The following is a 27776-nucleotide window of genomic DNA, read 5'->3' on the forward strand; positions in this document are numbered from 1 at the left end:
TCCGCCCCTCTTTTACTGTTCCCCGATACAAACCCCACTTTTCTCTCTCAGTCAGTCCGAGACTGAGGTCGAACTAGAAGAAGAGTCCTATGCTGATCAAGAACAACAGGAAAGTTACTCCTCCCCTCTTGGAGAAGTGGTATGGTCCGAAGTGGGTGCGTAGTGCGCTTGCGCAGAAAGAGGGCCAAGCTTGCGGGTGTTGGGGAGGTACGGAAGTGGCGTGAGAGGCTGGTGTAGGCGGAAATGCGAGGCGGTGAACTGCGCAAGCGTGGCAGGGATCGGGGCGGGGATTGGCGGAGCGCAGTGCTGACACTGCGTCTAGGAGTGGAAGCCAGTACCAGGGCGCCCCCAATTCAAGCCACCTCAGGACGTTGGGGGCGCCCTGGTGGGGGGCTGAAGCCTTTTCCAGCGCCCAGGATGACTATCTTTTCCAACATCTCCTCCTCTTACACCTCTTAATTGCTACTCTCTTCTCCCCAGGACCACCCAGGATTTGGGAATAGAAAGGCTTGGGGAAAAACAACCATTTATCATAAACTTGGACAGGCTTTTGAAACAGAAAATGAAATAAGCAGAATTTGCCCTCAAGCTAGTTGCATTCTATTAGTAGGAAACAAAATATCTACACGAAAGTTAACTCCAAACTAATTTTTGGAAAGAAGGAAGCATAGCTTATTAACAATAGAACTAGTGTTCCAGAGGGCTCAAAGGATGGGTAGGGAAGAATCAGATGGAGAGCCAGGTTAGGATTGACATAAATTTGGGGGAGCTAGGATGGAAGCTTCAGCCTGGCCCACTTAAATTTGAAGCTTCGATATTGAGTGAAAGAAAGGGTGGCATTTCACAACGGGGGAATGTGGCTTTTCAGTTTTTGAGAAAGTGGGAGAGTGGGGAAGAAGAGATACAGAGATGTGCAGTCCCTGATTCTGCCTGACAGTCAAGGCAAATGAATGGTTGATAAGAGTTCTGGGGCCAAGTGGGTTAGAGAGGGATGAGATATTCCTGACTTAATGCTTAATAAGTAATATGCTCCATCCCTATATCCCCTACATGCCATCCCTACTCATCCTCAGATAGATCCTTCCAAGGAGGGGGAGGAGTACAGGAAAGCATTAGTTCCTTGACTGATGACCTCTATGGAATGAGAAGATAATAATACGTGTCTGTCAAAAGAATCTAAACTCCAACAAAGTTAGGTTCTTGAAGTAGACCCCTAATGGATTCCATACTCAGCAAAGGAAGGAAAACACTGGGGTTTAGTGAATACAGTTGACCAGTTCTGCCTTAGACCCATACTAGGAAGGTGACGGAACGGGTCACTCAGATATAAGTTCTTTAAAGCTATAAAGTGAAGCAAAAAGTAATGATCAACTTTTCTTGATTCCATACTGGGAAATCTCACACCTTGGTGAAATAACCTATATGCCACCTTGAGAGCAGGGAGTTTGTATTTTTTGTTTTGTTTTGTTTTTTTGTGTTCTAATTTTATTTATTTTTTATTGTGTTTTTTTAAGTTGTACCCCCAAAGTGTACAGTGAATCCAGAAAAAACATTTAAGACATTTCATTAGCAAGCATTTATTATGTGCAGTCTTGGAAGACTGGGAATAGGAAGATGAAAAATGACACAGTCCCTCTTGTGGGAATTCTCAGTATGGAATCTCCTTCCATAGATATAGAAAGATAGCTCATCTATGAATATAATCCCAGAGTCAGCTGGGGTCAGAGGTTAAGTACCTAGTCCAAGGTTGATACAAGGGATATAGACCTTATCTCAGACTCCAAGGTAATATTCCTTCTAGCTACTAATCTATAATAATTATGTGCTGATTTAAATTATGTAAAATGATATATAACTCTAATCACCTTTTTCTTCAGAACTCATATGTATTGTATCTCTCCAATGAATTTATAGTTGTATTTATATCATATTCTTCTAGGAGACATAGACCATATGTTCCTTGAGGGTTGAGATCTAGTGTTTTATCTGAACTGTCCAAATTTTGTATCTTCCCCATATCCTCCTCATGATAAACACATAATAAATATTTGCTGAACTGAAGGGGTAAAAGAAGATAGTCCTTACCATGGAGGAGGAACAAATCTTTGATTCTTAAAGTATGGGAGTTAAATGAGCAAAAATAATGCTGCCTGACCCCACTTTGGGAGCTACTATAATTATGGTTTTAGAGAATCATTGTTAAAGTCCTTTGAGATACAAAAGGATTAAAAATAAGCAACACATTAGCATTGTAATAGTGTAATGAAAAACCCAACAGAACTAGAGTCTCAAAACCTGTGTTCCAATCTCAGATCTTCCCTATGAAACCTAGGGTAAGCTGCTTTCTTTCTCTATCAGTTTCTCATAGGTTATATGACTTTTAATGTCTTTTTCAGCTCTAAATCTTTTATCATATGATTTCTCATTAAGAATCCAATGTCTTTGGGGTGGCTAGGTGGCGTAGTGGATAAAGCACCTGCCTTGGAATCTCAGACACTTAATAATTACCTAGCTTTGTGGCTTTGGGCAAGCCACTTAACCCCATTTGCCTTGCAAAAAAAAAAAAAAAGAATACAATGTCTCAAAAAAAAAAGAATCCAATATCTTTATTGTTTTTTATATTAAATTGTATTTTTGGATTCACATTCTCATCCCCTACCCACGTCCTCCGCCAATTGAGAAATTAAAAAAAGAAAACTTTTGTTAGAAACATGAGTAGTCAAGCAAACAAAATTCCCACATTGATCATATCCCATCAATTCTACCCATTCTACCCCCAAAATTCTCAATCTTTACTCTATCAAGAGGTGTGTAATGTTTCATCTGGAATCCTCTGGAATTGTGGTTGGTCATTATATTTATGAAAGTGCCCAAGTCTTTTGAAGGTGTTTATATTTACAATGTTGCTATAATTGTAATCATTGTTCTCTTGGTTCTTTCGCTTCTCTCTATCATCAGTTCATACAAATCTTTCCAGGTTTCTTCAAGACTGCCTCCCTCATCATATCTTATAAGATATCTCAGTGTTTCATCATCTTTGTGATATGTGATAATACCCTAACTTCTTCAGTCATTCACCAATTGATGTGTACCCCAGTAGTTTCCAATTCTTACTAGCACACAAAAAAAGTCACTAACTTCCATTTGTGACAACAGCTTTTTTCTTTTCCTTCCTTTCATTTCCCTTTACATGTTAACTTGGCAGATGGTCTCCAGTGTATATATGCTGTTTAATTTTTTTATGACTTAGATAAAGGTATCAGTGGTACATTTATCAGATTTGCATATGATATGAAGTTGGGAGAGAGAAAAAATGCCCTGAATGACAGAGTAAAGATCCAACAAGATCTTGACAGGCTCCAGCACTGGGCTGAATATGGTAAAATGAAATTCACTGGGAATAAATGTAAAATCTCACCCTTGGGTTCAAAGAATCAATTTCACAATCGAAGATAAAAGTTAGGGAAGGCATGGCTAACCATCAGTTTGTTTGGAAAAGATCTGGTGGCTTTACTTGACTGAAAATTCAATATGAGTCAACATTGTGATGAGGAAGCCAAAAAAGCTTATGTGATCTTGGTCTGCATTAAGAGTTTCCAGGAGCAGGGCGGCTATGTGGTGCAGTGGATAGAGCAACAGCCCTGGAGTCAGGAGTACCTGAGTGAGTTCAAATCCAGCCTCAGACACCTAATAATTACCTAGCTGTGTGGCCTTGAGCAAGCCACTTAACCCCATTTGCCTTACAAAATCCTAAAAAAAAAAAAAAAAAAAAAAAAAAAAAAAGGGGGAATAAAAAGTTTCCAGGAGTAAAGAGGTAGACAGCCCTTACTTACTCTGCCCTGGTCTGATTATATTATGTTCAGTTTTGGGTGCCATGGTTTTAGAAGAAAGTAACAAACTAGAATATAATGCAAAGGAAGACCTAGGTGAAGAGTCTTGAATTCATGTCATTTAGCTAATAGTTGAAGGAATTGGGGAAGTTCAGTCCAGAAAAGAAAAGAGCCCAGGAAAACTTTCATGTTCAAGATCTTAAAGGCTTTTTTTGGAAGAATGAATGAAAAAGCATTTATCAGTATTTATTGTGTACCAAACACTGTTCTAGAAGAAAGATTAGATATTGTTTGTTTGGCCCCAAAAGGGGTAGAAATTGCAGAAGACAAATTTAGATTTGATTTCAAGAAAACCTTCCTAATAATGAGAATTATCCGAATGTGGAGCAGGCTGCCTCCTATATCTACCTACATTGAAAATCTTCAAGTAGAGGTTGGATGGCCATTTGCTGGATTTGCTATGATGGGAATTTCTTTCATGTATAGATTAGTCCTTCCTCCCCATCCTCCCCCAAATTTTGAGAATCAACTATCTTTTATTAAGACCCTTTTATTTACAGGAGATACTTTGCTAGGCTCTAAGGATTCAAAGATAGCAAATCTTTTTATCTTTAAAAGATAACTGGGGGGGCAGCTAGGTGGTGTAGTGGATAAAGCACCAGCCTTGGAGTCAGGAGTACCTGGGTTCAAATCTGGTCTCAGACACTTAATAATTACCTAGCTGTGTGGCTTTGGACAAGCCACTTAATCCCATTTGCCTTGAAAAAAAGCAACAACAACAAAAAAAAGATGACAAAGTTCCTACCCTCTAGAAGACTACTGTCTAATAGTGTATACATAGACTCCAATCTCTATGGATTAGTATATAACCTGGAATAGTTTCTTTGATTCAAAAATAAAAAAACCAAAATATGACACCAATTTGATAATGAACCTCTACATGCGTAGTTAGTTTGGACATCTAACTTGGACCTAGCTTGGTGGTCTTTGAGCAGCAGTCCTTTACTGAAGCCAGGTTCAAAGTCTTTCCATCTTAACATGATTTTCCAGAGCCTGTCCTGTGGGGCAGAATCTTTGAAGCATCTGAATAGCATTTCTGTAGAGGAAGAGAAGGAAGAAGAAGCAATGAGAAACAGGAAATGGGAAGCACTATATAATGTAGTAGTTGGAGTGATGGAACCTGAGACTGAGAGCCATGGAGTTAAATTCTGCCTCTGATTCTTACAGTTACCAGAGATAAGTTTTATAACCTTCCTGAGCTTCATTCTCTTCATCTGTAAAAGGAGGTAATATAAGAAACACTTATCTCAGGATTGTTCAGTTCAAAAGAGATAACCCACGTATAGCAATTTACAAACTTTACAATTCTGTACAAATGGCAGTTATTATTAAGATAAAACAATACTATTATATTTGAAGATTTGAAAGCCCTCTGTCCACAAAACAAGAAGATAGACCAAATATTACTAACTCCATTTTACAGATAAGTAAAGTGAAATTTAGAGAAGTTACTTGTTCAAGGTCACAAATTAGGCCAATGTCAAAATCGAGTATTTGAGAACTCAAACCTCTGATTTGGGGGGTGGGGCACTTTCTATAACATCAAAGTACCTTTCATTTACTAAAATGAGTTTGCTATAATGTTGGATGTGATTATTGTTGAGATTTTCAGTATTCTACCAGCCCTAAAACATCCCTAGTAAAGGAAGGACCAATAAGAGTGAAAACAGAGGTGCTTGAATAATCCAATCGCTAGCTAATCTAGACCTTGGATAAAAGAGCTTTGATTATTGAGTAGGTCAATTCAGTTCAAGTTAACCAAAACTTCCAGTGCCAACTCAGTGCCAAACAGTGCTAGATACTGGGAATAAATATAAAGTAGAAAACCAAAACCAACCCCCAAAAGAAAGAAAAAGTTCTTGCTGTTCTATTGAAATGAAAAGAAGAATATCTGTTAAATATTCTCCAACTTTCCCCACTCTGCAACCCAAATTAATTGAGCCCTGTTTAGGCCCTTCTATCCACTACCTGTCTATCATTTACAATTTACAAAATTCTTTCCTGTGAGGCAGACAGATTATTACTTTCCTTCCTACCTCTTCTTCCTCAAGTGAATTGATGCTTAGGGGCTCTCAGGCTGACTAAATCTGTGCTCCAAATCAAAGGTCATGAGATCATAAAATTCAGAGCTGGAAAGGACTTTAGAAATTATGTAGTCTAATCTTTATTTTCAGAAAAGGAAACTGAGGCACAGAAAAGTTGGATGTTATCTTTTTAAACAAAATTTATTTACTTATTTTTCCAATTACATGCAATGATAGTTTTCAACAATCTTTTTTTGCAAGATTTTGAATTTCATAATTTCCTCCCTCCCTCTCTTCCCTCCTTCCTCCATAGATTATGAAGTTAGATTTATCTTAAAATTAGTGAGTCTTCCTCTCTCTTGCCATGTTCTTTAAACTTCTTTCCTTCCTCTCTTGCTCTCTACTCAATCTTGAAGAGAACCTGTCCTTTTCTTGTTCCTTTTTTCCCTTTGGCCTTTTCAATTTAGTCCCAATAAAATGGGAAACTGGATGAATAAGCAGGAGAGATGCAGGGATCTCTGGAATCTTTTGCTGTTTGCCCTTGAGATAATCATCCCTAGGCTGCAGCCCTTACTTCTTTTAACCCCACTTTCAGGCCTTTCCCCTCTCTCAGAACCATTCAAAGGCTACTCTCCCAACAAAACCTATCACTTCCAATAAGGGTAAACTCAGTAAATTCATCATTTTAAATTAGTGGAAACTGAGGCCTAAAGAGGGAAAGTAACATGTCCAGGAGGAGCAGAAGCAAGATTAGAATACAGATGGTTGGATTATAAATCTAGTTTTCTTTTTTTCTTTAAGAAAGATTTTATTTATTTTGAGTTTTATGATTTTTCTCTCATTTTTGCTTCCCTCCCCCCCACCCCCAGAAGGCATTCTGTTAGTCTTTACATTGGTTCCATGTTATACATTGATAAATCTGGTGTTCTTGAGAGATTTAGAATTGTGCCTCCCCACATACCTTCCAACACTCAGGAACTGAATAAGAAAGGGACTTAAAAAGAGGAACTGGTTCAGAAGAAAGCACTAAGAAAGGAGGTGAGGGTACCGGGCATTTTCCTTTAATAATCCGCAGATGTGAGCTTCTGCTTGCCCTGACCCCAAAGGAGAAGGAGGTGCACGCACACTAACACACTCAATATATAGAGGCTACCACTAGACTGAGCCTTCCACTCCTTTCCACCGACCCCCTCCCTGCCCTCCCCAGTTGGGGGGGATGGGGGGAAGAAAAGATTGGCAAGGGGCCCTCATCTATAGCTCAGCCCCACTAGCGCCAAGAGGGGCGTGACTGCCTCAGGCTGCCTGCTCATTGTCTGGGAGACGAGCTGGGGGTGGGGGGGCGAGGGGGGAGTCAAGGGGAGGGGCCAGGAAGGAGGAGCAAGCTGGGTTGGGGCGGGGGAGATGCTGAGGCTCCCGGGGCGGAGGAGAAGTAGGAGGCGTTGGAAGGGAGGGAGGGAAAGGGGCATCTGGAGGCTGGGTGTCTCTTCTCCCCACTGGATTTTCCCATGAGCTGTGAGTGAGCCGGTTTGGGCTGGGCTGGGCTGGGCTGGACTGAAGCTGGGGCTGGGGCGGGGTGGGGGGCCTCTCCATGGTACAAAAGACCAGTATGTCTCGGGCCTCTTATCCACCCACCCAGGATATCCCGATGGAGGTCTTCGACCCCAGTTTACAGGTGAGATATGGGGTGAGGGACGGCTGTCTGGCTGAGACGGGGGAGGTTGGTGGGGGAAGAAGGCAAACAGAGCCAGGGCAGGTCCAGAGGGACCTCTTTGAAAGACCAACCCGAGAGGGGATGCCAGAGAAGAAGGAGTTAAAACTCTAAGGAGCTTAAGGCAGGGGGTGCTGTTCACTGCCTCCCCCGTACCTGATGGGTTAATGATTGATGGATGATTGGCACTTAGGCAGATAGATGCAGAGGTGGGGAAATAGGCAGGGGGTTGGTATCAAGGGTCCCTGCTGTTCACCTTCTTTCCTCCGGGTGCCCTGACCATTCTGTGTGTGTCTCCGTGTGTGTCTTGTGTCTGTGTGTGTGTGTGTGTGTGTGTGTGTGTGTGTATGTGTCTGTGTCGGTGTGTGGGAAGGGGTCCTTGCTAAAGGAGCCCCAAGAGCTGGTTTAAAAATCTAGGGGATTGGCTTAGGGTGGGGGTGGGGAGGGGAGGGGGAATAGGAATGGAGACTAGGAAGGGAGACTGGAGAGGCAGTTGGTGTGGAGGGAGATAGCTTTCTGTGAGCATCTGGGGGAGCCAGGCAGGGGATGAAGAGGATGCTCTGAAGATAGCAGAAGCAATGGGTGAGGCATTGGTGTAAGGGCTGAAGATGGTGCCAACTGGACACCACAACCTGGTCACCAATTCTCTAGGGTAGTTTAAGATAGTGTAAGGGCAGAATAATGAATAAGTTGCTGCCAAGAGACAGGCGATCAGGGTGATGGAGGCCCCAAACCTGGGCAGTGGAGCAGCAATCAGCACTACCAGGTCATTTCAGTTCCTGACTAGAGATTATTTCCCGTTACTAACCTTAGTCAAGGATCTCCCCTCACCACTTTTCAGTCCACACCCTGAACACAGACTACCCCCAGTACAGACTGAAAATATCCTAGAGGTATAGAAGGCCCCCCCAAAGTTTGGAAAGTTGGGTAAATGTCAACCCATTATGAATATAGGAGGTACAATAGCACCTAAGAGAGGGTACTCATGACATCCCTCCCCACCAAACATATATTTTCCTGAGTTTTGTTATGTATTACTAGGCATGTTACCCCCCCCATGAGGCATTGGCTGTTGTGAAGACCAGCAGTCTGGACAGTGGGGCACAAGGGGGCAGTACCAAACTGAGCAGTTCCCAAGATTAGGAATTTACCTATTTCAACCCTGAACTCAGTGATAAATGCCTCTTCCCATCCTTAATCTAAAATTAAAGAGTGGGGTGGGGGGAGTTAACATTAACCTCTTTTTTTGCTGTAGGCCTCCAGGAAGTCCTTTGTGGGAATGTGGCTCTATGGGTGTGAGACCTAAAAATATCCCCCCATCTCCTACCCTAGGCCCCTTGGAGCCAGGAGGCAGCTGGCTTGGGCCTTCTCCTCAGCTGTCCCCTGTCTTTCCTCTATGCCACTCCCTACTTCCTTTGCCTGTGGTGGGGGTGGGGGACAAGTCAAGGAAGAGGTGAGGACTCCCTCCCATTAGCTCACTATGTGACCTTAGACAAGTCAGTTTTCCTCTCTGGACCTTAGTTTCCTTAAATGTAACACGAGAAGTGGGGATTAGATGCTCTTTAAGGTTCCTTCCAGCTCTGAAACTATGAATATGATTCCTTCCACTTCCTTTTCTCTCTAGACTTAGCCCTTGAGAGGTCTCTTTGGAGTAGTGGTGGTTCTTGGGGGTAGGGGAGTCCCAGAGCTTCTTTGGGGAGTATCTAGATGTTCCCTTCCCCCTAAATCTTACCACCCCTACTTAGGACTTGCTATCTTAACACTTTAATTCCCTCCTCCTTTAAATGCAGAGGTTAAAGTTGTTATAGAATCTTAGATTTAAAGCCAGAGGGAACTAAGAGGTCCTTGAGCCCAACTTCATTATTTTACATATGAAAAAACTGAGGCTCCAGAGGTTAAGTGTCTTCCTCAAGGTTATACCTCTAGTTAGTATCTAAGTTGGGATTCAAATCTAGGTCTTCCTGACTCTAACTAAGTTTGTTTGACCTTATGACTTGTTCAACTGTAGATGGGATAATATCATCTACTCTTTGGGGGAATACAGGGTGAGTGCATTGCTACTTTGCCCACTGCAAAACGGGAAATTTTATTGTGTTGGTTTATTGAAGGTAGGTCAGGAGGAAGGTTTTAGCTTGGTCTTGGTTTGGGAAAGGGGGATGAGAAACCCCTCTTATCACCCAAAATAGTCATGTCTCCTACACTAAATTTGGAGGGAAGAATATTAGCCCTAACTGAGCCATCTTGTGCTCCTCCACAGTAGTGTTGAGGGTATACATTATGGGGGTTCTGTCTTCCAACTAGTCCAATCTGGGTAGAGGACCAAGAGGAGAGGGATCATTTTGTATAACATGAGAGATGATGGGCAACATGAAAAATTATTTGGAAAGATGGTATTAGAGGTGGCATGAGGTGTAGGATGGGAATTTTTTCTTATGGAGATAGGTGAATCCAGGATATATCTTGGGGCTATGGGGGATTCTATTGAGAATTTATCATTGCCAGTGAATAGAGGAGCAGGCCAATGAAGATGGGAGGGGAAATATGCTGTCAATGGAAGTAAGAGTCCCAGTTGGATTGTTTACTTTGTCAGTGGCTCCTTAACTCCTCTTCTTTTGGGGGGGGGGTATGGAAAGGATATTGTTTTTCAGTTGTGGTTGGAACTTTCCATGTCCCCCATTCCCTGCCTTCTTCCTAAATCAGATCCCTAATCCTCTTACATCCATTTTCCCTCAAGTTCCCAATTGTATTTCCAAGGATTATTTTGGATCTGATTCCCTCTTTCCCAAAATCTTCTGATCTGACCCTCATCTCCCCAACCCTTGGCTCCCAGGAAGAACTGGGAGAAGGGGACATTGTTCTGATGAGGAGTTGAGAGAAGCAAGGGAAAATCTAAAAGGATTGTGTGAGTCTACACACTGGGTTTTCAATTTCTCCTTTCTCTGGGGAACACTAATACAGAACATTCCCACTGCAGAGGGAGTTATGGGGGAGATTCCACTCCTCCGTCTCTCTCCACTCTCCCATAACCACAGGCCAGAGTTCCTGTCTTCCCAAAGGCTGCTGAAGTCTGCTCAGCATCTTAATTAGCTTTTTTCAGCTAACTAGACACTGGTTCTAACTCTGGGGAGTTGGGGTGGCTCCTGTGCTCCTTCCTCCTGATCTTTCCAGCATGAATGTGTTATGTTTCATCAGCATTCCCCAGCCCCACCTCCATACCCCAGCAAATGGCCATGGCCTGGTCCATGCCTTCAGGAAGAAGGCCTCTTAGGCCATATCACCTGGGAAAGAGCTATGGAGTGGGAGTAGAGGGGAAGGCCAATAGGAAAAAAGGGAATTTGTAGTTACAGATCTTGGTCAGGTTTGGGGGATAGGTGATTAGACCCCCTCCCTCTGACTTTACCCTTATTTGCCTCCCCAATTAGCAGGGCAAATACAGCAAAAGGAAGGGACGATTTAAACGCTCCGATGGCAGCACCTCCTCAGACACCACATCTAACAGCTTTGTCCGCCAGGTAAGTGGGAAAGGTCAGGAGATGGGAGGGAGGGTAGTGATATGAGAATCCTGAAAGAGAACTTTGGCTTGGAATCAGGAAGGGAGGTTGTCTACTCCAATATTCTGCTTCCAGAGATAACATTTGTTATTAGTCTAGGAACTTCTCTCCTCCCCAACATTTTTTCTGTCTTCACCCTTAACTATCTAGACTCTTGGAATCACATTCATGGCACTGGTTTATAACCCCCATCCTTTAATCAGTTCCACTGGCACCTACCCCTGCACACCTGGGTCATCTAGATTTAGGAACACCTTGCCTTTCTTTAGCTAGAACAGGCTTTTACCTCTATCTATTTTCCACCTCACTTACTAGTCTCTTTAAACTGAGGTGAGGTCATTAGGGCTCCCTGGGACCAAGGGGGAATAGGTGGAATAGGACACCCTGGAAAACTCTGTTTGAATATAGCTAGAGAAAAATCCATCTAGACCACTTCTTTGAGGAGAACTAGATTAGGGATGGAGTGGGGTGGTGAGAGGGAAGAGAGACAATGAAATTGGAGGTAGAGGGCTTTAAACCTGACATCCTGGCTATGGCTATGGTATGATGAGTAACACTTGGAAAGGTAGTTTATGGGTCTCTTTTCCATTCTGCTCCCCTTCCACATACTCTACTTCATTCCACCCCCAACCCCAACCAACCAAACCTAGGCCCCAGTGAGAAGCAGTAAGAAAGGCGATGCAGTTGTCATGGCAACCATGCATCTTGACAAGGACCTGGTACCCAGAATAGATGGTGCTCCAATGGCAGAGTTCCTGGTGCTGGGGGTAGGGGGTGGGGGTGGGGCACTGCTGGAGAATGGAGAGGGTGTGAATGGCCAGAATGAACAGATGAGAAGGTGCCAGATATACTTCCAGTGGTCATCCCTCCTGAGTCCAGGAGAGGATTGAGCCTAGTAAGGTTTGTTCCAGTTCAAGGTAGTTTTCTTGTCTGCCTCCTGCCTTTACAACAAGTTGTCCTATCGTGGACCCAGAACCAACCAGAGAGAATAGGTTGGGAGATAAACCTTTATGCCAGGATCTTCTATTCCCACAACAATGGGGAAGTCCTTTTGTTTGTTTTGCTACTGCAAAGCTAGGCTAGGGATATAAGATGAAGCTGTGCCCAGGGCTGTATCTTTTGGTAGAAAAAGAACTCTCAGGTCTTACAGAGTTTGCTAAACTGGGGGAGTCAGGATTGTCCCTGCACACCCACACACCATATCCCCAGTTCTCCAGCTCCTCCCCATTCCCTGCACTCTTGGTAGGAGATGGTGCCCAGTTCCTGCTGTGTCTCTGGGCTAAATATACCCTAGCAGTTTGCAAATGTAGCAACTCTGCTTGTAACCTGAGCCCCCTGGGGGGAGCAGGCAGCTAGGGCAGCCCCTGCCCACCCTTTGGGGATGGGCACAGAGGGCACCAACATGGAGACACCCGGCCGGACCAGAGAGGCCGTGGTGGTGAGCACTGGGGTGTGGGTGCATGTAGCCCCTCCAAGGGGCTTAGAGGGAGATGAGGGGTTGGTGTGGATGACCTGTCTCCTTTGAGCCCTTTCCTTTCACCCTGATCTTCCCATTTTCTTTTCTCCCATCTTTCTGTTTCTAAATGTATATTCCTATGTCTCTTGTCACTTCTCATCTTGGGTTCTCTTGTGTTTTACTCCTATTCTGAATAGGCCCAGTCTGGAGGGAAGGTGGGAAGGTGTTCAGGAAGGGGGAGGGTAATTGTGACTTTCTGGAATTATCTTTCTGCAATCTTGTTTAGCCCTTCCCCTCCTCATTCTTCTATACTTAGTCTTCCCCCTTCACCCAGTTCCCTCCACTTTTGCTGTCTGTGTGGGAGGGATTGATTGATTAAATAGTTTGTTGATTGGATGTGAGGAGAGGGGGTCTTTTTATGCCTTTCACTCTCTTCTCTTTTTATGCCTATCTCTTAAATCCCTTCACTACCTGAACAAATTCTACCCATCACTTAAATTAATTCACTGCCTGGACCTCTTCTCTAAGACTAGCTTGGCTCTTCTAGTCCCCTCACTCCCACTCTCCCCTCTCCCTACCCCACTTGCCAGACTTATTCCTTCCCAGAAAAAACAAAGGACCATCTTGGGCAGGTAGAACTTCTTCCTGCTTTCTTAGATAGACTGAGGAAAGGTTTCTTCCAGTTCTGACCATGTTCAGAGCAACATACTCCCACCCTTGTTCAAACACCCCCTCACAGACTGGCACAAACCCAACCCTCACTGCTCCCCTCACACACCCACAAGCAGTAACACAATCAGGCACACACGCTGTCAGAGGCACTCACAGACTGCAAGCATCTATAGAGCTAACACACACACACACTCTCATTTTTCTTTTTCTCTGCCTCCTTCCTTCACTCTTTCTCTGTCTTAATATTTCTCATTTTATTTCATAATACACAGTTGTGCTCATACATGTATACATAGAAACATTCATTCAGTTACATATGTGCGAAGTCAAATAATCATGGACATATACAGAAAAAATTTTTTTATGCTGAGCATCTTAGTCAATACCAATGGCCACAGGCAGAGCTTCCAGGGAAGGTGCACCTTAGCTTGAACATTCTCATGCCCTCATCCTTAGATCTTTAGAAGTGTTCAAAATTTTTTTCCCATTTTGGGTTCCAAGGCAGAAAGCAGATGAAAAAAGGAAAATGGGGGCTATGATGGAAGATCCAATGAGTGCCTTCAAAGAAGGCATTTGGGTCTAGGGAAGATGACTTCAGTTGGTAGGAGGTCCTATTCATGGTTGTGGTGCTAGATTGGAGGGAGCAAGGAATTCTACCCCTCAGATTAATAGGAAACAGTACAACTTTGCTTTTTTGGCATCTGTTGCAACAAGGTTCCCCATGCCAGGCTGGGGCACCCACTTCTAATAGTGCAGGAAACTCAATTCCAGAGCTGGACAAGCTACAGTTGACTGGAAAGGATACCAAGGGTGATATGAATTAGTCAGACTCAACTGGAGGGGAGATGCAGTGAAGACGGGAGAGTTAGGAGGCTACAGTGACGCTCATGTTGGAATTGCTCCCCTGAGCTTGTTTCCCTATCAAGTTTCCTTCCCCTCCCTTGGCCCCCAGAACAGCTGTTCCTCACCTTAATCTTATCCAGACAAGTGCCACCCCTTTCCCTCAGTGACCCTGACCCTGCCACACACACTTTCTCCCCATCCTTGAACCCAATCCCTGTTCTTTCTCCCTAGTGTTTCCATAGTTGCCATCCTAGTGATTCTCTTCTGCCCTCACATCACCCCAGCTTTTGACCTCCTCTTGCATATCAATTCTAACACTGACCACTCTTTTCCCAGTATCTCCCTATTCTTGTCCAATATCTTTTCAGTTCCATTCTTCTTGGCCTCCCTCACTCTGTCACTCCCATCTCAGTGTTCCATTAGTCATCAGAAGACCCCTCAGCCTCAACTCTTCCCCATATACCCATCTTCCATTTGTTTCCTCTCAATCACTATTGTGTTACATAGAACTGATTCATTCTTTAAAATCTCCACTTTGGTTGTCCTTGGTCCCTTTACCCATTTTCAGTGAAAATCTGATAGGGGTGGAGATGGACCTGTGGAGTTGGAGGAGGAGAAAAAACTACTCTGATGTCCTTCCTCTTCACTTCCAGGGTTCAGCAGAGTCCTATACCAGTCGACCCTCAGACTCAGATGTATCACTGGAGGAGGACAGAGAAGCCCTGAGGAAGGAGGCAGAGCGCCAAGCATTGGCACAGCTTGAGAAAGCTAAGGTAGGCTTAGGGATGGGAGATAGATGGGCTTTGTTATTATGCTTCCATCCCACCAAAGGTTTAACCTTCTCCTTGACCAATCCTCAATTTCCATCTAAACCTCCTCTGCTTCTAATCTTCCCTTCAAAGAGCGGCTGACATAATGGTACACTCTGGTACAGGGAAAGAGGGGGTTCTTTCTCTGTTATACTTCCCTCACTCTTGCCCAGACCAAGCCAGTAGCATTTGCAGTGAGGACAAATGTGGGCTACAACCCATCACGAGGGGATGAAGCGCCTGTCCAGGGCCTGGCCATCACCTTTGAACCCAAGGACTTCCTGCATATCAAGGAGGTAGGTGCCAGAGAAAATGAGGCACATAAAGATAAGGTGGGGTAAAACAACTCCAGGACTAAAAAGTCACATGTAGAGTGTAAGGCTTTTCAGAGTGACAAATATTTAAGTGTAAGGTGTGTCTGTGTGTGTGTGTGTGTGTGTGTGTGTGTGTGTGTGTGTGTGTGTGTATAGGGGATGGGAGTGAGGTGGTTATTTTTGCAAAAAAGAGAAGTAGGAGCCCTAGACAGCAAATCTGTAGGTACTCAGACTGACAGTAAGACATAGGGGAGTGATTGGTTCTTAGTAAGTTTTCAAAATTGGAGGTGATTTGAGGATATATTTTGAGGAGCATCTCCTCAGAGTTATTGAAACTAGAAGTGTTCTAGGAGTTGAAGAGCTTTCTTATGAGCTACAGGGGAAGGAGTGACAGGCAGGGACTATCCTGATCTTGGGGAAGGGTTGTTGTGCCTACCTATTGTAGGTCAGTCTCTCCTCCCAATCCCTGCCTCAGCCTATCCTCCCTCTCTCCACTTGCATGAGCAGAAATACAATAATGACTGGTGGATAGGACGACTGGTAAAGGAGGGCTGTGAAGTAGGCTTCATCCCCAGCCCTGTCAAACTGGACAGCCTACGGATGGTACAGGAACAGAAAATGCGTCAGAATCGCCTCAGCTCCAGGTACCTTTGCCGGGTGGGGAGAGGAAATATGTGTACTTGTGCTTGGGCACAGCCATGGGTTGGCCCTGTCCATTAATTTGGCCCAAAGGCAATATCCTACTGATGGCTTAGTCTAAGCTTTTACTTTATCCCCATATTCTGGATGTTAGGTTTGGGAGACTTTATGAACAGTCCAAAACTAACTACTGCAGATTGCTCAAAAATATGGAGCAGAGTTTAGTATAAACTACCATGGTGCTTGAGATCCTGGAGGGTAGGAGGGCCCACATAGAATTCACGGTCTAGAGCACTAGACCTGGAGGAAAGGTTTCTGTTTCCAGTTCTGACCATGTTCAAAGACCAAGGTCCCTTCTTTTGGTTGGTAGCTAGGTGTCCATGGACAAGTTACAACTTGGTTCCCAAGTCTCACCTTTCTCCTTTCTCATCTGTAAAATATTATGGTTTACCTAACAAGACTGTTAGAAGAGTCAAATAAGACAATATCTTTAACTCAATTTGTAACCTTGAAAGTACCATATGTCAGCTATTGAGGGGCAAAGTGATTTACTGGTTAGAGGACTGGTCTTGAGAGTCAGAGATTCCTATGAACCAGGTGACCACACACAAATCACTTCCCCTCTTAATACCCCAGGCAATTCTCCAAGACTATAAGCTACAGATAAATTTGTGATCCATATCAGTGGATGTAATTTTCAAACTGAGTTCCCTACACCAGTGGTCTCAAGACTCTTTATGCTCTTAAAAATCACTGAGGACTCCAGAAGGCTTCACTTTATGTGGGTTTTATGTACCAACATATATTATTTAGAATTTAAAAGTGATACATTGGGGTAGCTAGGTGGTATAGTGGATAAAAGCACCAGCCCTGGAGTCAGGAGTCCCTGAGTTCAAATCTGGCCTCAGGCACTTAATAATTACCTAGCTGTGTGGCCTTGGGCAAGACACTTAACCCCATTGACTTGCAAAAACTAAAAAAAAAAAGTGATACATTAAAAAAATATATTTACTAATTCATTGAAAATGACAATAAACCCATAATATAAAAATGTAAATAGCATTTTAATGAAAAGTAGCTCTTTTCCAAAAAAAAAATTAGAGAGAATGACAGGTTCACATATTTTTCAAAGTTCTTTAATACTTCACTTACTAGGAGACAGCTAGATTCTCTTATGCACTTCTGTTCTCTTATCTACTTCTAATCTGTTGAGATATATTGTTTCAGTTGAGGTATAGGAAGAAAATCCAGGTTCACATTAATATTAGTTTGAAAAGGGAAGACTATTTTAATGGGCATATAACATCTAAGAATTATTATAGTTATGATCTAGAAGACCCTGTGAAAAGATCTCAGAGACCCTCAGGAGTTTGTTGACCACATTATATCAATGAAATCTCAAGTTCAATCTACCTAAAAGTCATCTATTCTTCTCATTCTTCTCATAATAATTAATATTCCCATTTTTTTCATCCTAGAGTCTCATCTATTACATTATTATGCTGTCTAATTTTTTTGGATGGATTCAGATAGAAACAGTCCTAGGTCAAGTTGATAGCATGCTATTATTTCTTTCTGTTCAATGTCCTATTATTGTAATGTAAAAGAAGAATCATAGTTTAGTGCATGGAGAGCTGGCCTCCAGGTCAGGAAGACCCAGGTTAAGATCCCTCCACTGTATGGCTCTGGGCACAAATGATGTAACTCTCAGTGTTTTCAACACTCCTAAGACCATGAGTTACACAGAAATCACCCATCTGCATCCTTAGAGTGAAATCACAATTCCATTCCTATCCTTATATTAGTTATTATTAACAGATGGTTCCCTGGATTCTTTGTTTATGAGTTCATTCTCTTCATCCTTCTTCCTTTGCAGCAAATCAGGCGACAACTCTAGCTCCAGTCTGGGAGATGTCGTGACTGGCACCCGAAGACCCACTCCCCCTGCCAGCGGTAAGAACGCCTTGCCCTTCCTCAAGGGACCAGGGAGTGACAGGGAGGGAGATTTCCTGGAGAAATGAATCTTAGTCTGGAGCTCCATAATAGTAGTTCCCTTTCCTCATATTTGCTCCAACCTTTGGCACCTAGAAAATGGAAAGGCCATCCAGTACCCTCTACTCCTTGACCACTCCCAACATTCGCATCATCCCCTTAAAGTTGTCCCTTTTCCATTAAAGGGTAAGAAATTCAGGCTGGGCACATTAACACCACCCCATGCCTGCCACCCACCCTTACCCCTTCATGTCTCCTCCCATTTCTTTGGTGGCTCCATTTTCCTCACCCTCACCCATCTCATATTCATTCTCCTTAGCATCTTTCATTCACCTCTTCTTTCTCTTTTTTCCCCTTTCCCCATCCCTGTTTTCTATTCTGTTCTACCCATGACCCTCTATGTCTATCTGTGTGTATGTGTGTGTGTGTGTGTGTGTGTGTGTGTGTGTGTGTGTGTGTGTGTGTGTGTGTGTGTATGTGTGCTGGGTGTGTGTGTGTGTGCGTGTGCTGGTGTTTCTTTTTCCTGCATTCTCCTTCTGTCTCTGTCTCTGTCTCTGTTTTGCTCTCTCACTTTCTCCTTCGCCAACCCAGGTAATGATATGACTAACTTAGCTTTTGAGTTAGATCCCCTAGAATTAGAGGAGGAAGAAGCTGAGCTCTGTGACCATACTGGCTCTCCTAAGCCTAGTGTTAGCAGTATCACCACCCCATCTCCCCATGGCAAGCGAATTCCCTTCTTTAAGAAGGTAATCCTTCTATTCGTTTTTTGTTTTCAACCTTGTGTCCTTTTGTGGAAAGTAGCAAAGACCAAGAGGGAGTAGGAAGTATAGGTCTGGTGGAAAGGGGGGAAGAAAGAGACTTATTTGACTTCTATGGGCCCTTGCCCAGACATTATGCCAACCTGATCCTTTGAGAGTATGAGGTAAGGAGTAAGGGGTGTGTGAGAAGGGTGTCTCTAAGGGGGGGTGGTGTAGCAAATTCAGATCCTCATCTACTCCTGTGTGTCCAAGAAGGGAGTTATTCCAGTAATCACATGGTCTCTATTTCTGTGCATGAAATGCTTTGACACACCTTTGAAGCCTTAAGAGGATGGGACCATGATGATCACTGTTCATAGTTTTCTCCCCTCCCCCCAATCTTTGTGTGGCAATGGGACTTTCCAGTTTCATTTCTAGTTCCCCTATTTAGGAAAAGATAAAACATTTCAGATTTTTCTAGGGACCCATCTCAGAGACCTTGCCTGGTCACTCACCAATAGGACCCCAAAAGGATAGGAACATTTCCTTCCTCCTTATCTTCATCTCAGAGCCCCAGATTGGGGAAAAGGAGTGAAATTGGTGATGGGGACCAGTGGCAGGCTTGCCTTCATGTGGGGTCCCTGCCCCTCTCCCTTAGCTGCTTGTCACTAACACGCATGCCTTGTTATTTCTTCTCATCCACCCTGCTCTCTACAACCCTCCTGTTTCCCTTGGTTCCTTGTCCTTTGCCCCCTGTGCCTGGGTACCCCCTCCCACCCTTTCCCCTTCCCTATCCCCACCCTATGCTGGCAATCACTGGACCCAGCCAAACAGAAGCAGAAATCGGTAAGTAAAATGGCTCTCTGTGTCTCCTCCCACCCCACTGGGACAAAACAAGAAGGGTGGGGCTCCTAATCCCCACCTCCCAATTCTCTCCTGCTCTCATTCCAGTGGATGGGCACTCCTTCCTCTTTTCTCCTTCCTTTGACATATATGGGCCCTGGGACCAAGGGATGGGAAAAGGAAGGGAAGGATCACTGAGGGAACCTCCCCCCCAGGATGGTGGAGAAGGGGCTAATGCTGTCTCCCACATAGGGCCTTTCTTTTTTCTTAGGCAGAACATGTTCCCCCTTATGATGTGGTACCTTCCATGAGGCCCATTATCCTGGTAGGACCATCACTCAAGGGTTATGAGGTGAGTGTTCCCTCTATCCTGAACTTCAGACCAGGACACTGGAAGTTGGAGTTCTATAATAGAGAAACAGATTTCCCAATGAGATCCCACAGATGGGACTTCAGAAAAGACTGTTCAGAAGAACCCCTTATCATCTGACACCACTTTGAAGCAGGAGTTTGTCTTTTTTTTTTAATTCAATTATTAAGCATTTATTATTTTCCCTTCTATCTCCCTAATTGAAAAAAGAAACACCAAACCCTTGTAACAAATACGCTTCATTAAGCAAAACAAATTTCTGCATTGACTTTGTCCAAAAATATATAACTGATTCTATAATCTTGAGTCTATCATATCTCTGTCAGAGATGGGTAGGAGTAGCTTGCTTCATTTTCAGTCCCCTAGAGTTGTAACTGATCTTTGCATTTATCAGAATTCTTAAGTCTTTCAAGTTGCTTGTTGTAAATAGTGTTATTATTGTACAAATTGTTCTTCTGGCTTGAAGCAATTTATATATCTTCCCAAGCCTCTCTGAGGGCAGTTGGGTAGCACAGTAGATAGAGAGCCAGGCCTGAAGTTCTTCCTGAGTTTAAATCTGACTTCAGACACTTACTAGCTGTATGACCTTAGACAAGTCATTTAACTCTGCCTCAGTTTCCTTCATGTGTAAAATGAGCTGGAGAAGGAAATGGCAAACTACTCTGATATCTCCTCCAAGAAAACTCCAAATGGGGTCACAAGAAATCTGAAACTGAATAATGTGAAAGCTTCTTTTTAACCATCCTTATCACCATGTATATGAATACAATAGTGTTCCTTATTATTTATGTTATAACTGTGTAATAGTAGAATAAAATAGTGTTCTACTACTTCCCTATGTCATAATTTTTTGAACCACTCCCCAACTGATAGGGTTCTGGTTCTTCACCTATAAATATTTTCGTATATGTGAACTCTTTTTTTAATCTCTTTAATATATAAGCCTAGTTCAAAGTGTATTCACATTTTAATGAATTTGGAGGCATTGTTCCAAATTGCTTTTCAAAATCATAGGACCAATTCACAACTCTGTCAACAGTGTGTTTAAATGACCACTTTTATTGCAGCCCCTCCCATTTTGTCATTTTACACTTCATCATCTTTGCCAATATGATGTGCAATCTGTGAATTGCTTTTGTTTTCACTTTTTCAAATTATTAGTAATCTGTAGCATTATTTCAAATGGGTGCCAGTCCTTTTATGAACTGTCAGGAGCAGAAGAGAGACAGCAAGGACAGAAGCTAAAGTCCTCTCTCTTTTTTAGTTGCCCTTGTTCCTCTTTCCTCCCCTTCTCCAGGTCACAGATATGATGCAGAAGGCTTTATTTGATTTCTTGAAGCATCGATTTGATGGCAGGTGAGACCCTGGGTGTTCTCTCTCTATCCTCGAAGACTGACTTGGGGGAGTGTTAGGAGTGCTATGTAACTCAGTCCAGTAATAGAAGGTTAACCAGAGGAAGATAAGTTTGGTGGAAGGATCTAGAGTTTGGGAGAGGGGAGGAAGGAGGCAAACTACCGATCACTTCCTCCTTCCTTGTTCCCAGGATTTCCATCACTCGGGTAACAGCTGACATCTCTCTTGCCAAACGTTCTGTCCTCAACAACCCTAGCAAACACATCATTGTTGAGCGCTCCAACACTCGCTCCAGTCTGGGTAAGGAGAAGGGGGGTTATCTGCCTGATATAGGCAGCAGAGTCCAGAAAGATTTGGTCAGGGGCAGGTAGGTGGCACAGTGAATAGAGCACCAGCGCTGGAGTCAGAAAGACCAGAAAGATTTGGTCAGAACAGCAGTGAAACAGGGTTTGCAGTCAGGTTTGGGGATAGATCTTGTTTCCCCCACTGTCCCTCCAGTGTGCTGGCTTTCTGCCTGCTTCTAAGACACTAGAAGTCAATTTTGCTACCCAACCCACCTTGTCTGAGGTGGGTCAATAGCTCTTTTCTCCATCTGTCTCAGAGCTGCCCTCCCTATTCAGTGTCCAGACACTTTCATCTAATCTCAGTCTTTCTCTTCCTCCCCCTACTATCTTTATGCTTCTCACTACACAATCCCTGGTCCTTTTCCCCAAGCCTTTCCCACCTTTCTCTTTCTCCCCAACCTCATTCTCCATGTCCACATCCCTGGATTCTGTTGCCTTCCTCCAAAGTATATATTCCTTTGTGACCTTTGTGTATCTTTCCACATTGGGACATTTTACGAAAAACCCTGGACTTTGAGTCAGAACTGAATTTTAAGGACTCATGACAAGGTTCATATACATGAACAAGTCATTTAGTTTCTTTGTTTCCTTATGTATAAAATGGGGATAATAAGAATGACATTACCTTTTAAAGGATTGTTTTTGGAAAAGAGTTTTGTAAACTTTAAATCACTACTGTTCCCTATCAAAGCTGGTGTTTTCTCACTCAATCCCTGTATATACCCTTTAACCTCCCTTTTATGATTTCCCTAATCTCTTAGCTGAGGTACAAAGTGAGATTGAACGGATCTTTGAGCTGGCCCGGACCTTACAACTGGTTGCCCTGGATGCTGATACCATCAACCATCCTGCCCAACTGGCCAAGACTTCATTGGCCCCTATCATCGTTTACATCAAGATTACCTCCCCCAAGGTGTGTTCCCCCTCATTTTGGGTCTTAGTAACTCCACTCTCAGGTCATCCTGTATATTTCCTAGACTTGCCCTGCCAGGCAAGAAGTCCTTTGCCATAATGACTCAGGCAGATGAAAGATTCTAGGAATTTGGCCTTTTCCTTCTCCATCCCAGTTTCTTCCACTAACACTAGGGAAATTCTTCATGTTATCTGTATTCCATCCTAAATGTCCTTCTTTTACTTTCAGCAAAAATAATGCTTTTAAATTCTTCCTTATAAAGATTTTAGAGGGATTTTTTTAAATTAAGAATCTCTCTTTTTGGTATTCTCAGAGCATAGACTCAAGGTTTCTAAAAATGGCCAATGAAAACAAAATAAAAATTTTCCCAAAGTTTATGTAGTTTCTAGTTATATCAGAGAAAAAGGAAGATACAATCTATCCAGAAAGAAAAGGCAAAAATTTACATTTCAAAGCTTGCTTGTAAGATTTACATTTCAAAGATAACAGAATTAGATCAAGTTGTAAATTGATCAAGGAACACAGAAAAGTTTCTAGCAAATGGTTATTTTAAAACAAGATATCCTGCAAAATAATAATATTTCTTTCTTTGGTAGGAGGAAGATACTCTATCAATTTTCCCTCCATCTTACAGCACTTCCCCCTTTCTAAACTACTTATCCTACTGTTGTCCTATTGTTGGATAAAATAGATTTCTATACCAAATTGAGTGTGTGTATATATATATATATATATATTTTTTTTTTTTTCCTTTTTTGAATTAGTTCATATGAGAGTGAACTTCAAACCTTGCCTTTGCCCCCTTATTAGAGGGATTTTGATACATTGGTAGATGTATGTGTCATAGTCTTCTGTTAAACTGTAAGCCTCATGAGGACAGAAATATTGTCTTTTATGATCTTTGTATTTCCTGCAACCTAGTATAATGTTTTGCACACAATAGATGAATCATAATTATGGAATCGAGTTCAAAATGACTGACCTAGACAAAAGGGGGAGAGGTAGAGAGTAAAACCTATAAATCTATGTTAGAGGAGGTGAGTGCTTCAGCCTGAAAAAGATGAAATAAGAGGGCAGCTTAATTACATCCTGAAAGTCCTTGCAGACTTGACATCATTATAAGAAGATGAGGATCTTGCTGTTTCTCATTGCCATAGAGAACACCACAGAAAAGGGAGTTATAGCCACAGGAAGAGGAATTTGTTAATCCCAAGCCAAAATTTCCTAATGGGGATTGGTGTGACTCTAGGTCAGCTGGCCAAAAGATCCCATGATTTAGTTCTTAAGAATCTTATCCAGTTGGGCATAAAGGTTGGGATTGGAAGAGATGTTGGGAAAAAAAATCATCTCCTTGGTTCTCTCTCTCAGTCATAAGATTTAATAAGCATCTTCTCTGTATTTGATAAGCACTATTTCTAAGCACTTCACATCATACCTGGCCCACTGTAGGTGAGATAGAAATGCTTATTTCCTTCCCCACCTTTCTCTTCTTGTCCTAATTCTGGGCCCTCTTCTAAATACCTGGCGTTCCTTCCAGTCAGGGTACTTAACCCCCCAGGGACTTTCTTCCCCTATGGCCTGTCTCACCTCCTATTTCCTCTTTTCCTGCTTTCCTCCCTTCTCCAAATACAGGTTCTCCAGCGTCTTATTAAGTCCCGGGGAAAGTCTCAGTCCAAACACCTCAATGTTCAGATAGCAGCATCAGAAAAATTGGCACAATGCCCACCTGTGAGTATTACTTTTTTCCTCTCCCCCCTTCCTCTCACACTTCACCAGTGTAGGTGATAGATAGGAGGTTAGAAGTTTGGATAGAAGTCTTTCTGGGAGGTCACAGTAGCCCAGATATGCAAAGTATTTTGATATCCTTTGGGGCTGGGTATCAATTAACCTGACCATAAGTCTAATAAAACTGACCTAGAAAACTTTCTCAGTTCCCTTTAATATCATGCCTTCCCTCTGAGATAGCCTTCAATTTATTTTGTATCTATCTTGTTTGTACGTAGTTATTTGCATGTCGTCTTCCCTATTACACTGTAAGCTCCTTAAAGGCAGGGACTTTTGCCTTTCATTATATTCCCAGAGATTAGTTTAGTTCCTGGCTTATATAGTAGGTGCTAAATAACTTGACTTGTTGATGGGCACAGGATGCTTCTTCTAGCTCAGATCAGCTAGTAGATGTTCACTTGGGTTTCTCCCTCTGGGCTCACCATGACCCTTCTTTGTCCTTTTCTCTTACTCAATCTCCCCAACTCCCAATCCTTCCCCACCATGCCCAGTCCTTTGGTCACACAAACATGGTGTGGTAAAATACTGTTTTAAGTGTCTGAGGTTGAATTTGGACTCAGGTCCTCCTGACTCTAGGACAAGTGCTCTATCCATTATGCCACCTAACTGTGCCCCAGGTAAAATATTGTTAACTTTGGAGGAGGGTGTGAACTCCAGTCCAAGCTGTTATTTTCTCTACATGTAACCTTGGTCGGTTGACATCCTGGAACCTCAGTTTTCTCACCTGCAAAGTGACAGCTTTGGGCTAGCCTTATTTCTAAGCTCATTCCTCTTTGGCTCCACTGCTAGCTAATCCTAGCCAATTCTTCTTCTTGTCTGCAGGAAATGTTTGACATCATACTAGATGAGAATCAATTGGAGGATGCCTGCGAGCATCTGGCAGAGTACCTGGAGGCCTATTGGAAAGCTACCCACCCACCTAGTAGCACACCACCCAACCCACTGCTCAACCGTACCATGGCCACCGCAGCCCTGGCTGCCAGCCCTGCCCCAGTCTCCAACCTCCAGGTACAGGTGCTCACCTCCCTCAAGCGCAATCTCAGCTTCTGGGGTGGGCAGGAAGCCCCCCAACCTGGTGCATCCCCACTGCAAGAGCATGCTCTCTAGTGGGCACTATTGCCCAGGAACTCACCCATTCCAGCAGCAACAGCAGTGTGAGATCTGAGAGCAGTGGACATGGGCGCAGGGAGAATTTTATTTTGTAAAAAAGTGGTAAGCAGCTGCTGTTGTCTTTGTCTTTTTGTTTAGTTATGGCCCACCAAGGAAACAGATTCCTTGGTTATATTCCTGACTTTGGTACCCAACCCTAGACCACTGAAGTGTGGAATCATCTGGATCATAGGATTTAGAGTTAAAAGGACTTTAGAGATCATTTAATCTAACCATATCATTTTACCAATGAGGAACTCAATTGTGTCTTAACCTGAGGAAATGAGAACAGAGTTAAGATTCAAATCCAGGCTTTCTCTGACATCAAATCCACTGTTTTTTCCTACTACACACTGGCCTTCATACTTTGTGAAGGAGGGCACTGAGTTGGATTTCCTACTCTATCCTCTGTCACTGTTACCAATAAAGAAGACTTCAGGCAGAAATCTCACAGGAAAAATAATTCTGAAAGACATTTAGAAAGACTCTTCCCAGCACCCAGACAGGCTATACAATAGGATCCTCAGAAACACAGGAGAGCAGGAGCTCTTAACCTGGGGTCTATAGTTCAAGGACAGATTTCAAGATATTTCTGAACTTGGAAGGGGGAAAATATATTTTTGTTTCCACTGAGTTCTCAATGAAATCTAGTATTTCCTTCAATTATTTAAAAATTCCAGGGATCCATAGACTTCAACAGACAACTCAAGGGGGATCATGATACAGAAACATTGAGAACCCTTGCAATAAAGGGACCTTGGGCTCCCTAAACTGATGAATTCTATGAACTGATACCATCCTTTTGTCCCTGGTTTGCATCCCACATTTCCAGCTTCCCTGATAATTCACATCCAGAATATGAAAGCTATCCCTCTATGAGATTCCCCTCTTAGGACCATATCCCTTCTCAGACATAGCATAACATCTCTATGTCAACAGAATTCTGAGTATCTGAGTGCTTGATCTTCATTAGGGAAAAAGCATCAGAACCTTCCCAAGTCATGCTTTGAGTTCCTTGAATGGGGTTGACTTTAGGATTGATTTATCACCCTTAATTCTGGCATGTGAATGTATGTGAATTGCATGGGGACTTTGTGATGGAGGTTTGGGTGGAGACTGGTAGGAGGAGACCTAGGGTTGTGGGGTAAAGGACCCCAGATAATTCTTTGGTCCCTTAAGGGAAAATGACCATTTCTAACTAAGTAGTTCACTAGACTGTAGTTGTAAAGATGGAGCATTTAGTCACTCTAATGGAGCAATTATTAACTCCAACTAAGTATTAATGAGTAGTAATTCCAAAGAGATTTTTTCAATGATTATTAACATAAATGAGACATTAGCATTGGATAGTGCTAAGAGAGAATTAATGATTATTCATAGTAACTAACCAAGCTTGGTGTCACTAGCTCACTGGCTATTTATTCATGCCAATGAATTCATAGAATTTATTCATGACTTTGATGAACAATTATAAGTGCTTCATCAATGATAGAAACCTAGATTGAACATCTCCCCTTTCCCATCTGGCAAAAGGGACAAATCCCTAGGAGCAACCCCTAGACAGTCTTCACAGGGTGTAGAATCTTGGGGTTTTGCTAGCCAGCCTTAACTACAACATCCTATCCTTAAGGAATATAGATTATTTTCTTTAACTGAACCCATTGCCAGCCAACGAGCCAGTGCCAAGCAGATGTACCCAACCTTTCCTGGAGAGTCACTAAAGAAAACTCTGCCTTCTCCAGTCCAATATCACTATATCCCCACTGGTGGGAGGGTTGGTGGGATGCCCCCTGCTAATCTGGGTGCTTTGATGTGGCCACTAACTTTCCCTTGCTTTTGTGTTTTCTTACCTCTTGCCTGTTCTGCATGGTGTGTGCCATCTTACTGCTAACCAGGGAGCCTACCGTGTGTCTGGGGACCAAGCACCTGAGCGGGCAGTGGGAGAGCGAACCAGCTTACATGAGTACCAGGGTGAGCTGGGCCAGTCCCAGGGCCTCCACTCCAGCAGTCACCCTCCAGGCCGGGTAGGCACACTTCGGGCATTGTCCCGCCAGGACACTTTTGATGCTGATGCCTCAGGCAACCGTAACTCTGCCTACATTGAACTGGGGGACTCTTGTGTTGACATGGAGACTGATCCCTCTGAGGGCCCAGGACCAGGAGACCCTGCAGGGGGCAACTCTCCATCTGCCCGACAAGGTTCATGGGAGGAGGAAGATGAAGAAGAGGAGGAGCTACCTGACAACCGAAATCGGGCCACACCTCGGGGTCCTGCCAAACCCCAGTATTGTTCAGAAGGGAGTGGGGCTATGTTGGGCCGAAACAAGAATGAGCTGGAAGGCTGGGGGAGGGGTGTCTATAACCGCTGAGTTTGGAGGGCAGGG

General features: G+C 43.3%; 1 protein-coding gene across 6 annotated transcripts; it reads left to right on the forward strand.

Annotated features, from left to right (window-relative positions):
- Positions 1–18: 18 nt before the first annotated feature.
- Positions 19–27776, forward strand: CACNB1 (calcium voltage-gated channel auxiliary subunit beta 1). 6 transcript variants are annotated; one of them, XM_074224061.1, is made up of 15 exons: positions 7385–7426; positions 7551–7586; positions 11045–11134; positions 14798–14917; positions 15127–15249; positions 15775–15911; positions 17783–17859; positions 18490–18644; positions 19750–19830; positions 21146–21204; positions 21392–21501; positions 22307–22458; positions 24091–24186; positions 25066–25251; positions 27288–27776. In XM_074224061.1, exons 2-15 carry the CDS (start codon positions 7560–7562, stop codon positions 27759–27761), a joined length of 1887 nt encoding a protein of 628 aa, XP_074080162.1. In that variant the 5' UTR covers positions 7385–7426; positions 7551–7559; the 3' UTR covers positions 27762–27776. The 6 variants fall into 6 exon arrangements, with proteins under 6 accessions (XP_074080161.1, XP_074080162.1, XP_074080159.1 ...); XM_074224060.1 differs by lacking the exons at positions 7385–7426; positions 7551–7586 and adding an exon at positions 19–155; XM_074224058.1 differs by lacking the exon at positions 7385–7426 and having other exon boundaries at positions 7503–7586.

The sequence above is a fragment of the Macrotis lagotis genome, chromosome 2 (assembly GCF_037893015.1).
Source record: "Macrotis lagotis isolate mMagLag1 chromosome 2, bilby.v1.9.chrom.fasta, whole genome shotgun sequence".
NCBI classification, from domain to species: Eukaryota; Metazoa; Chordata; class Mammalia; order Peramelemorphia; family Peramelidae; genus Macrotis; species Macrotis lagotis.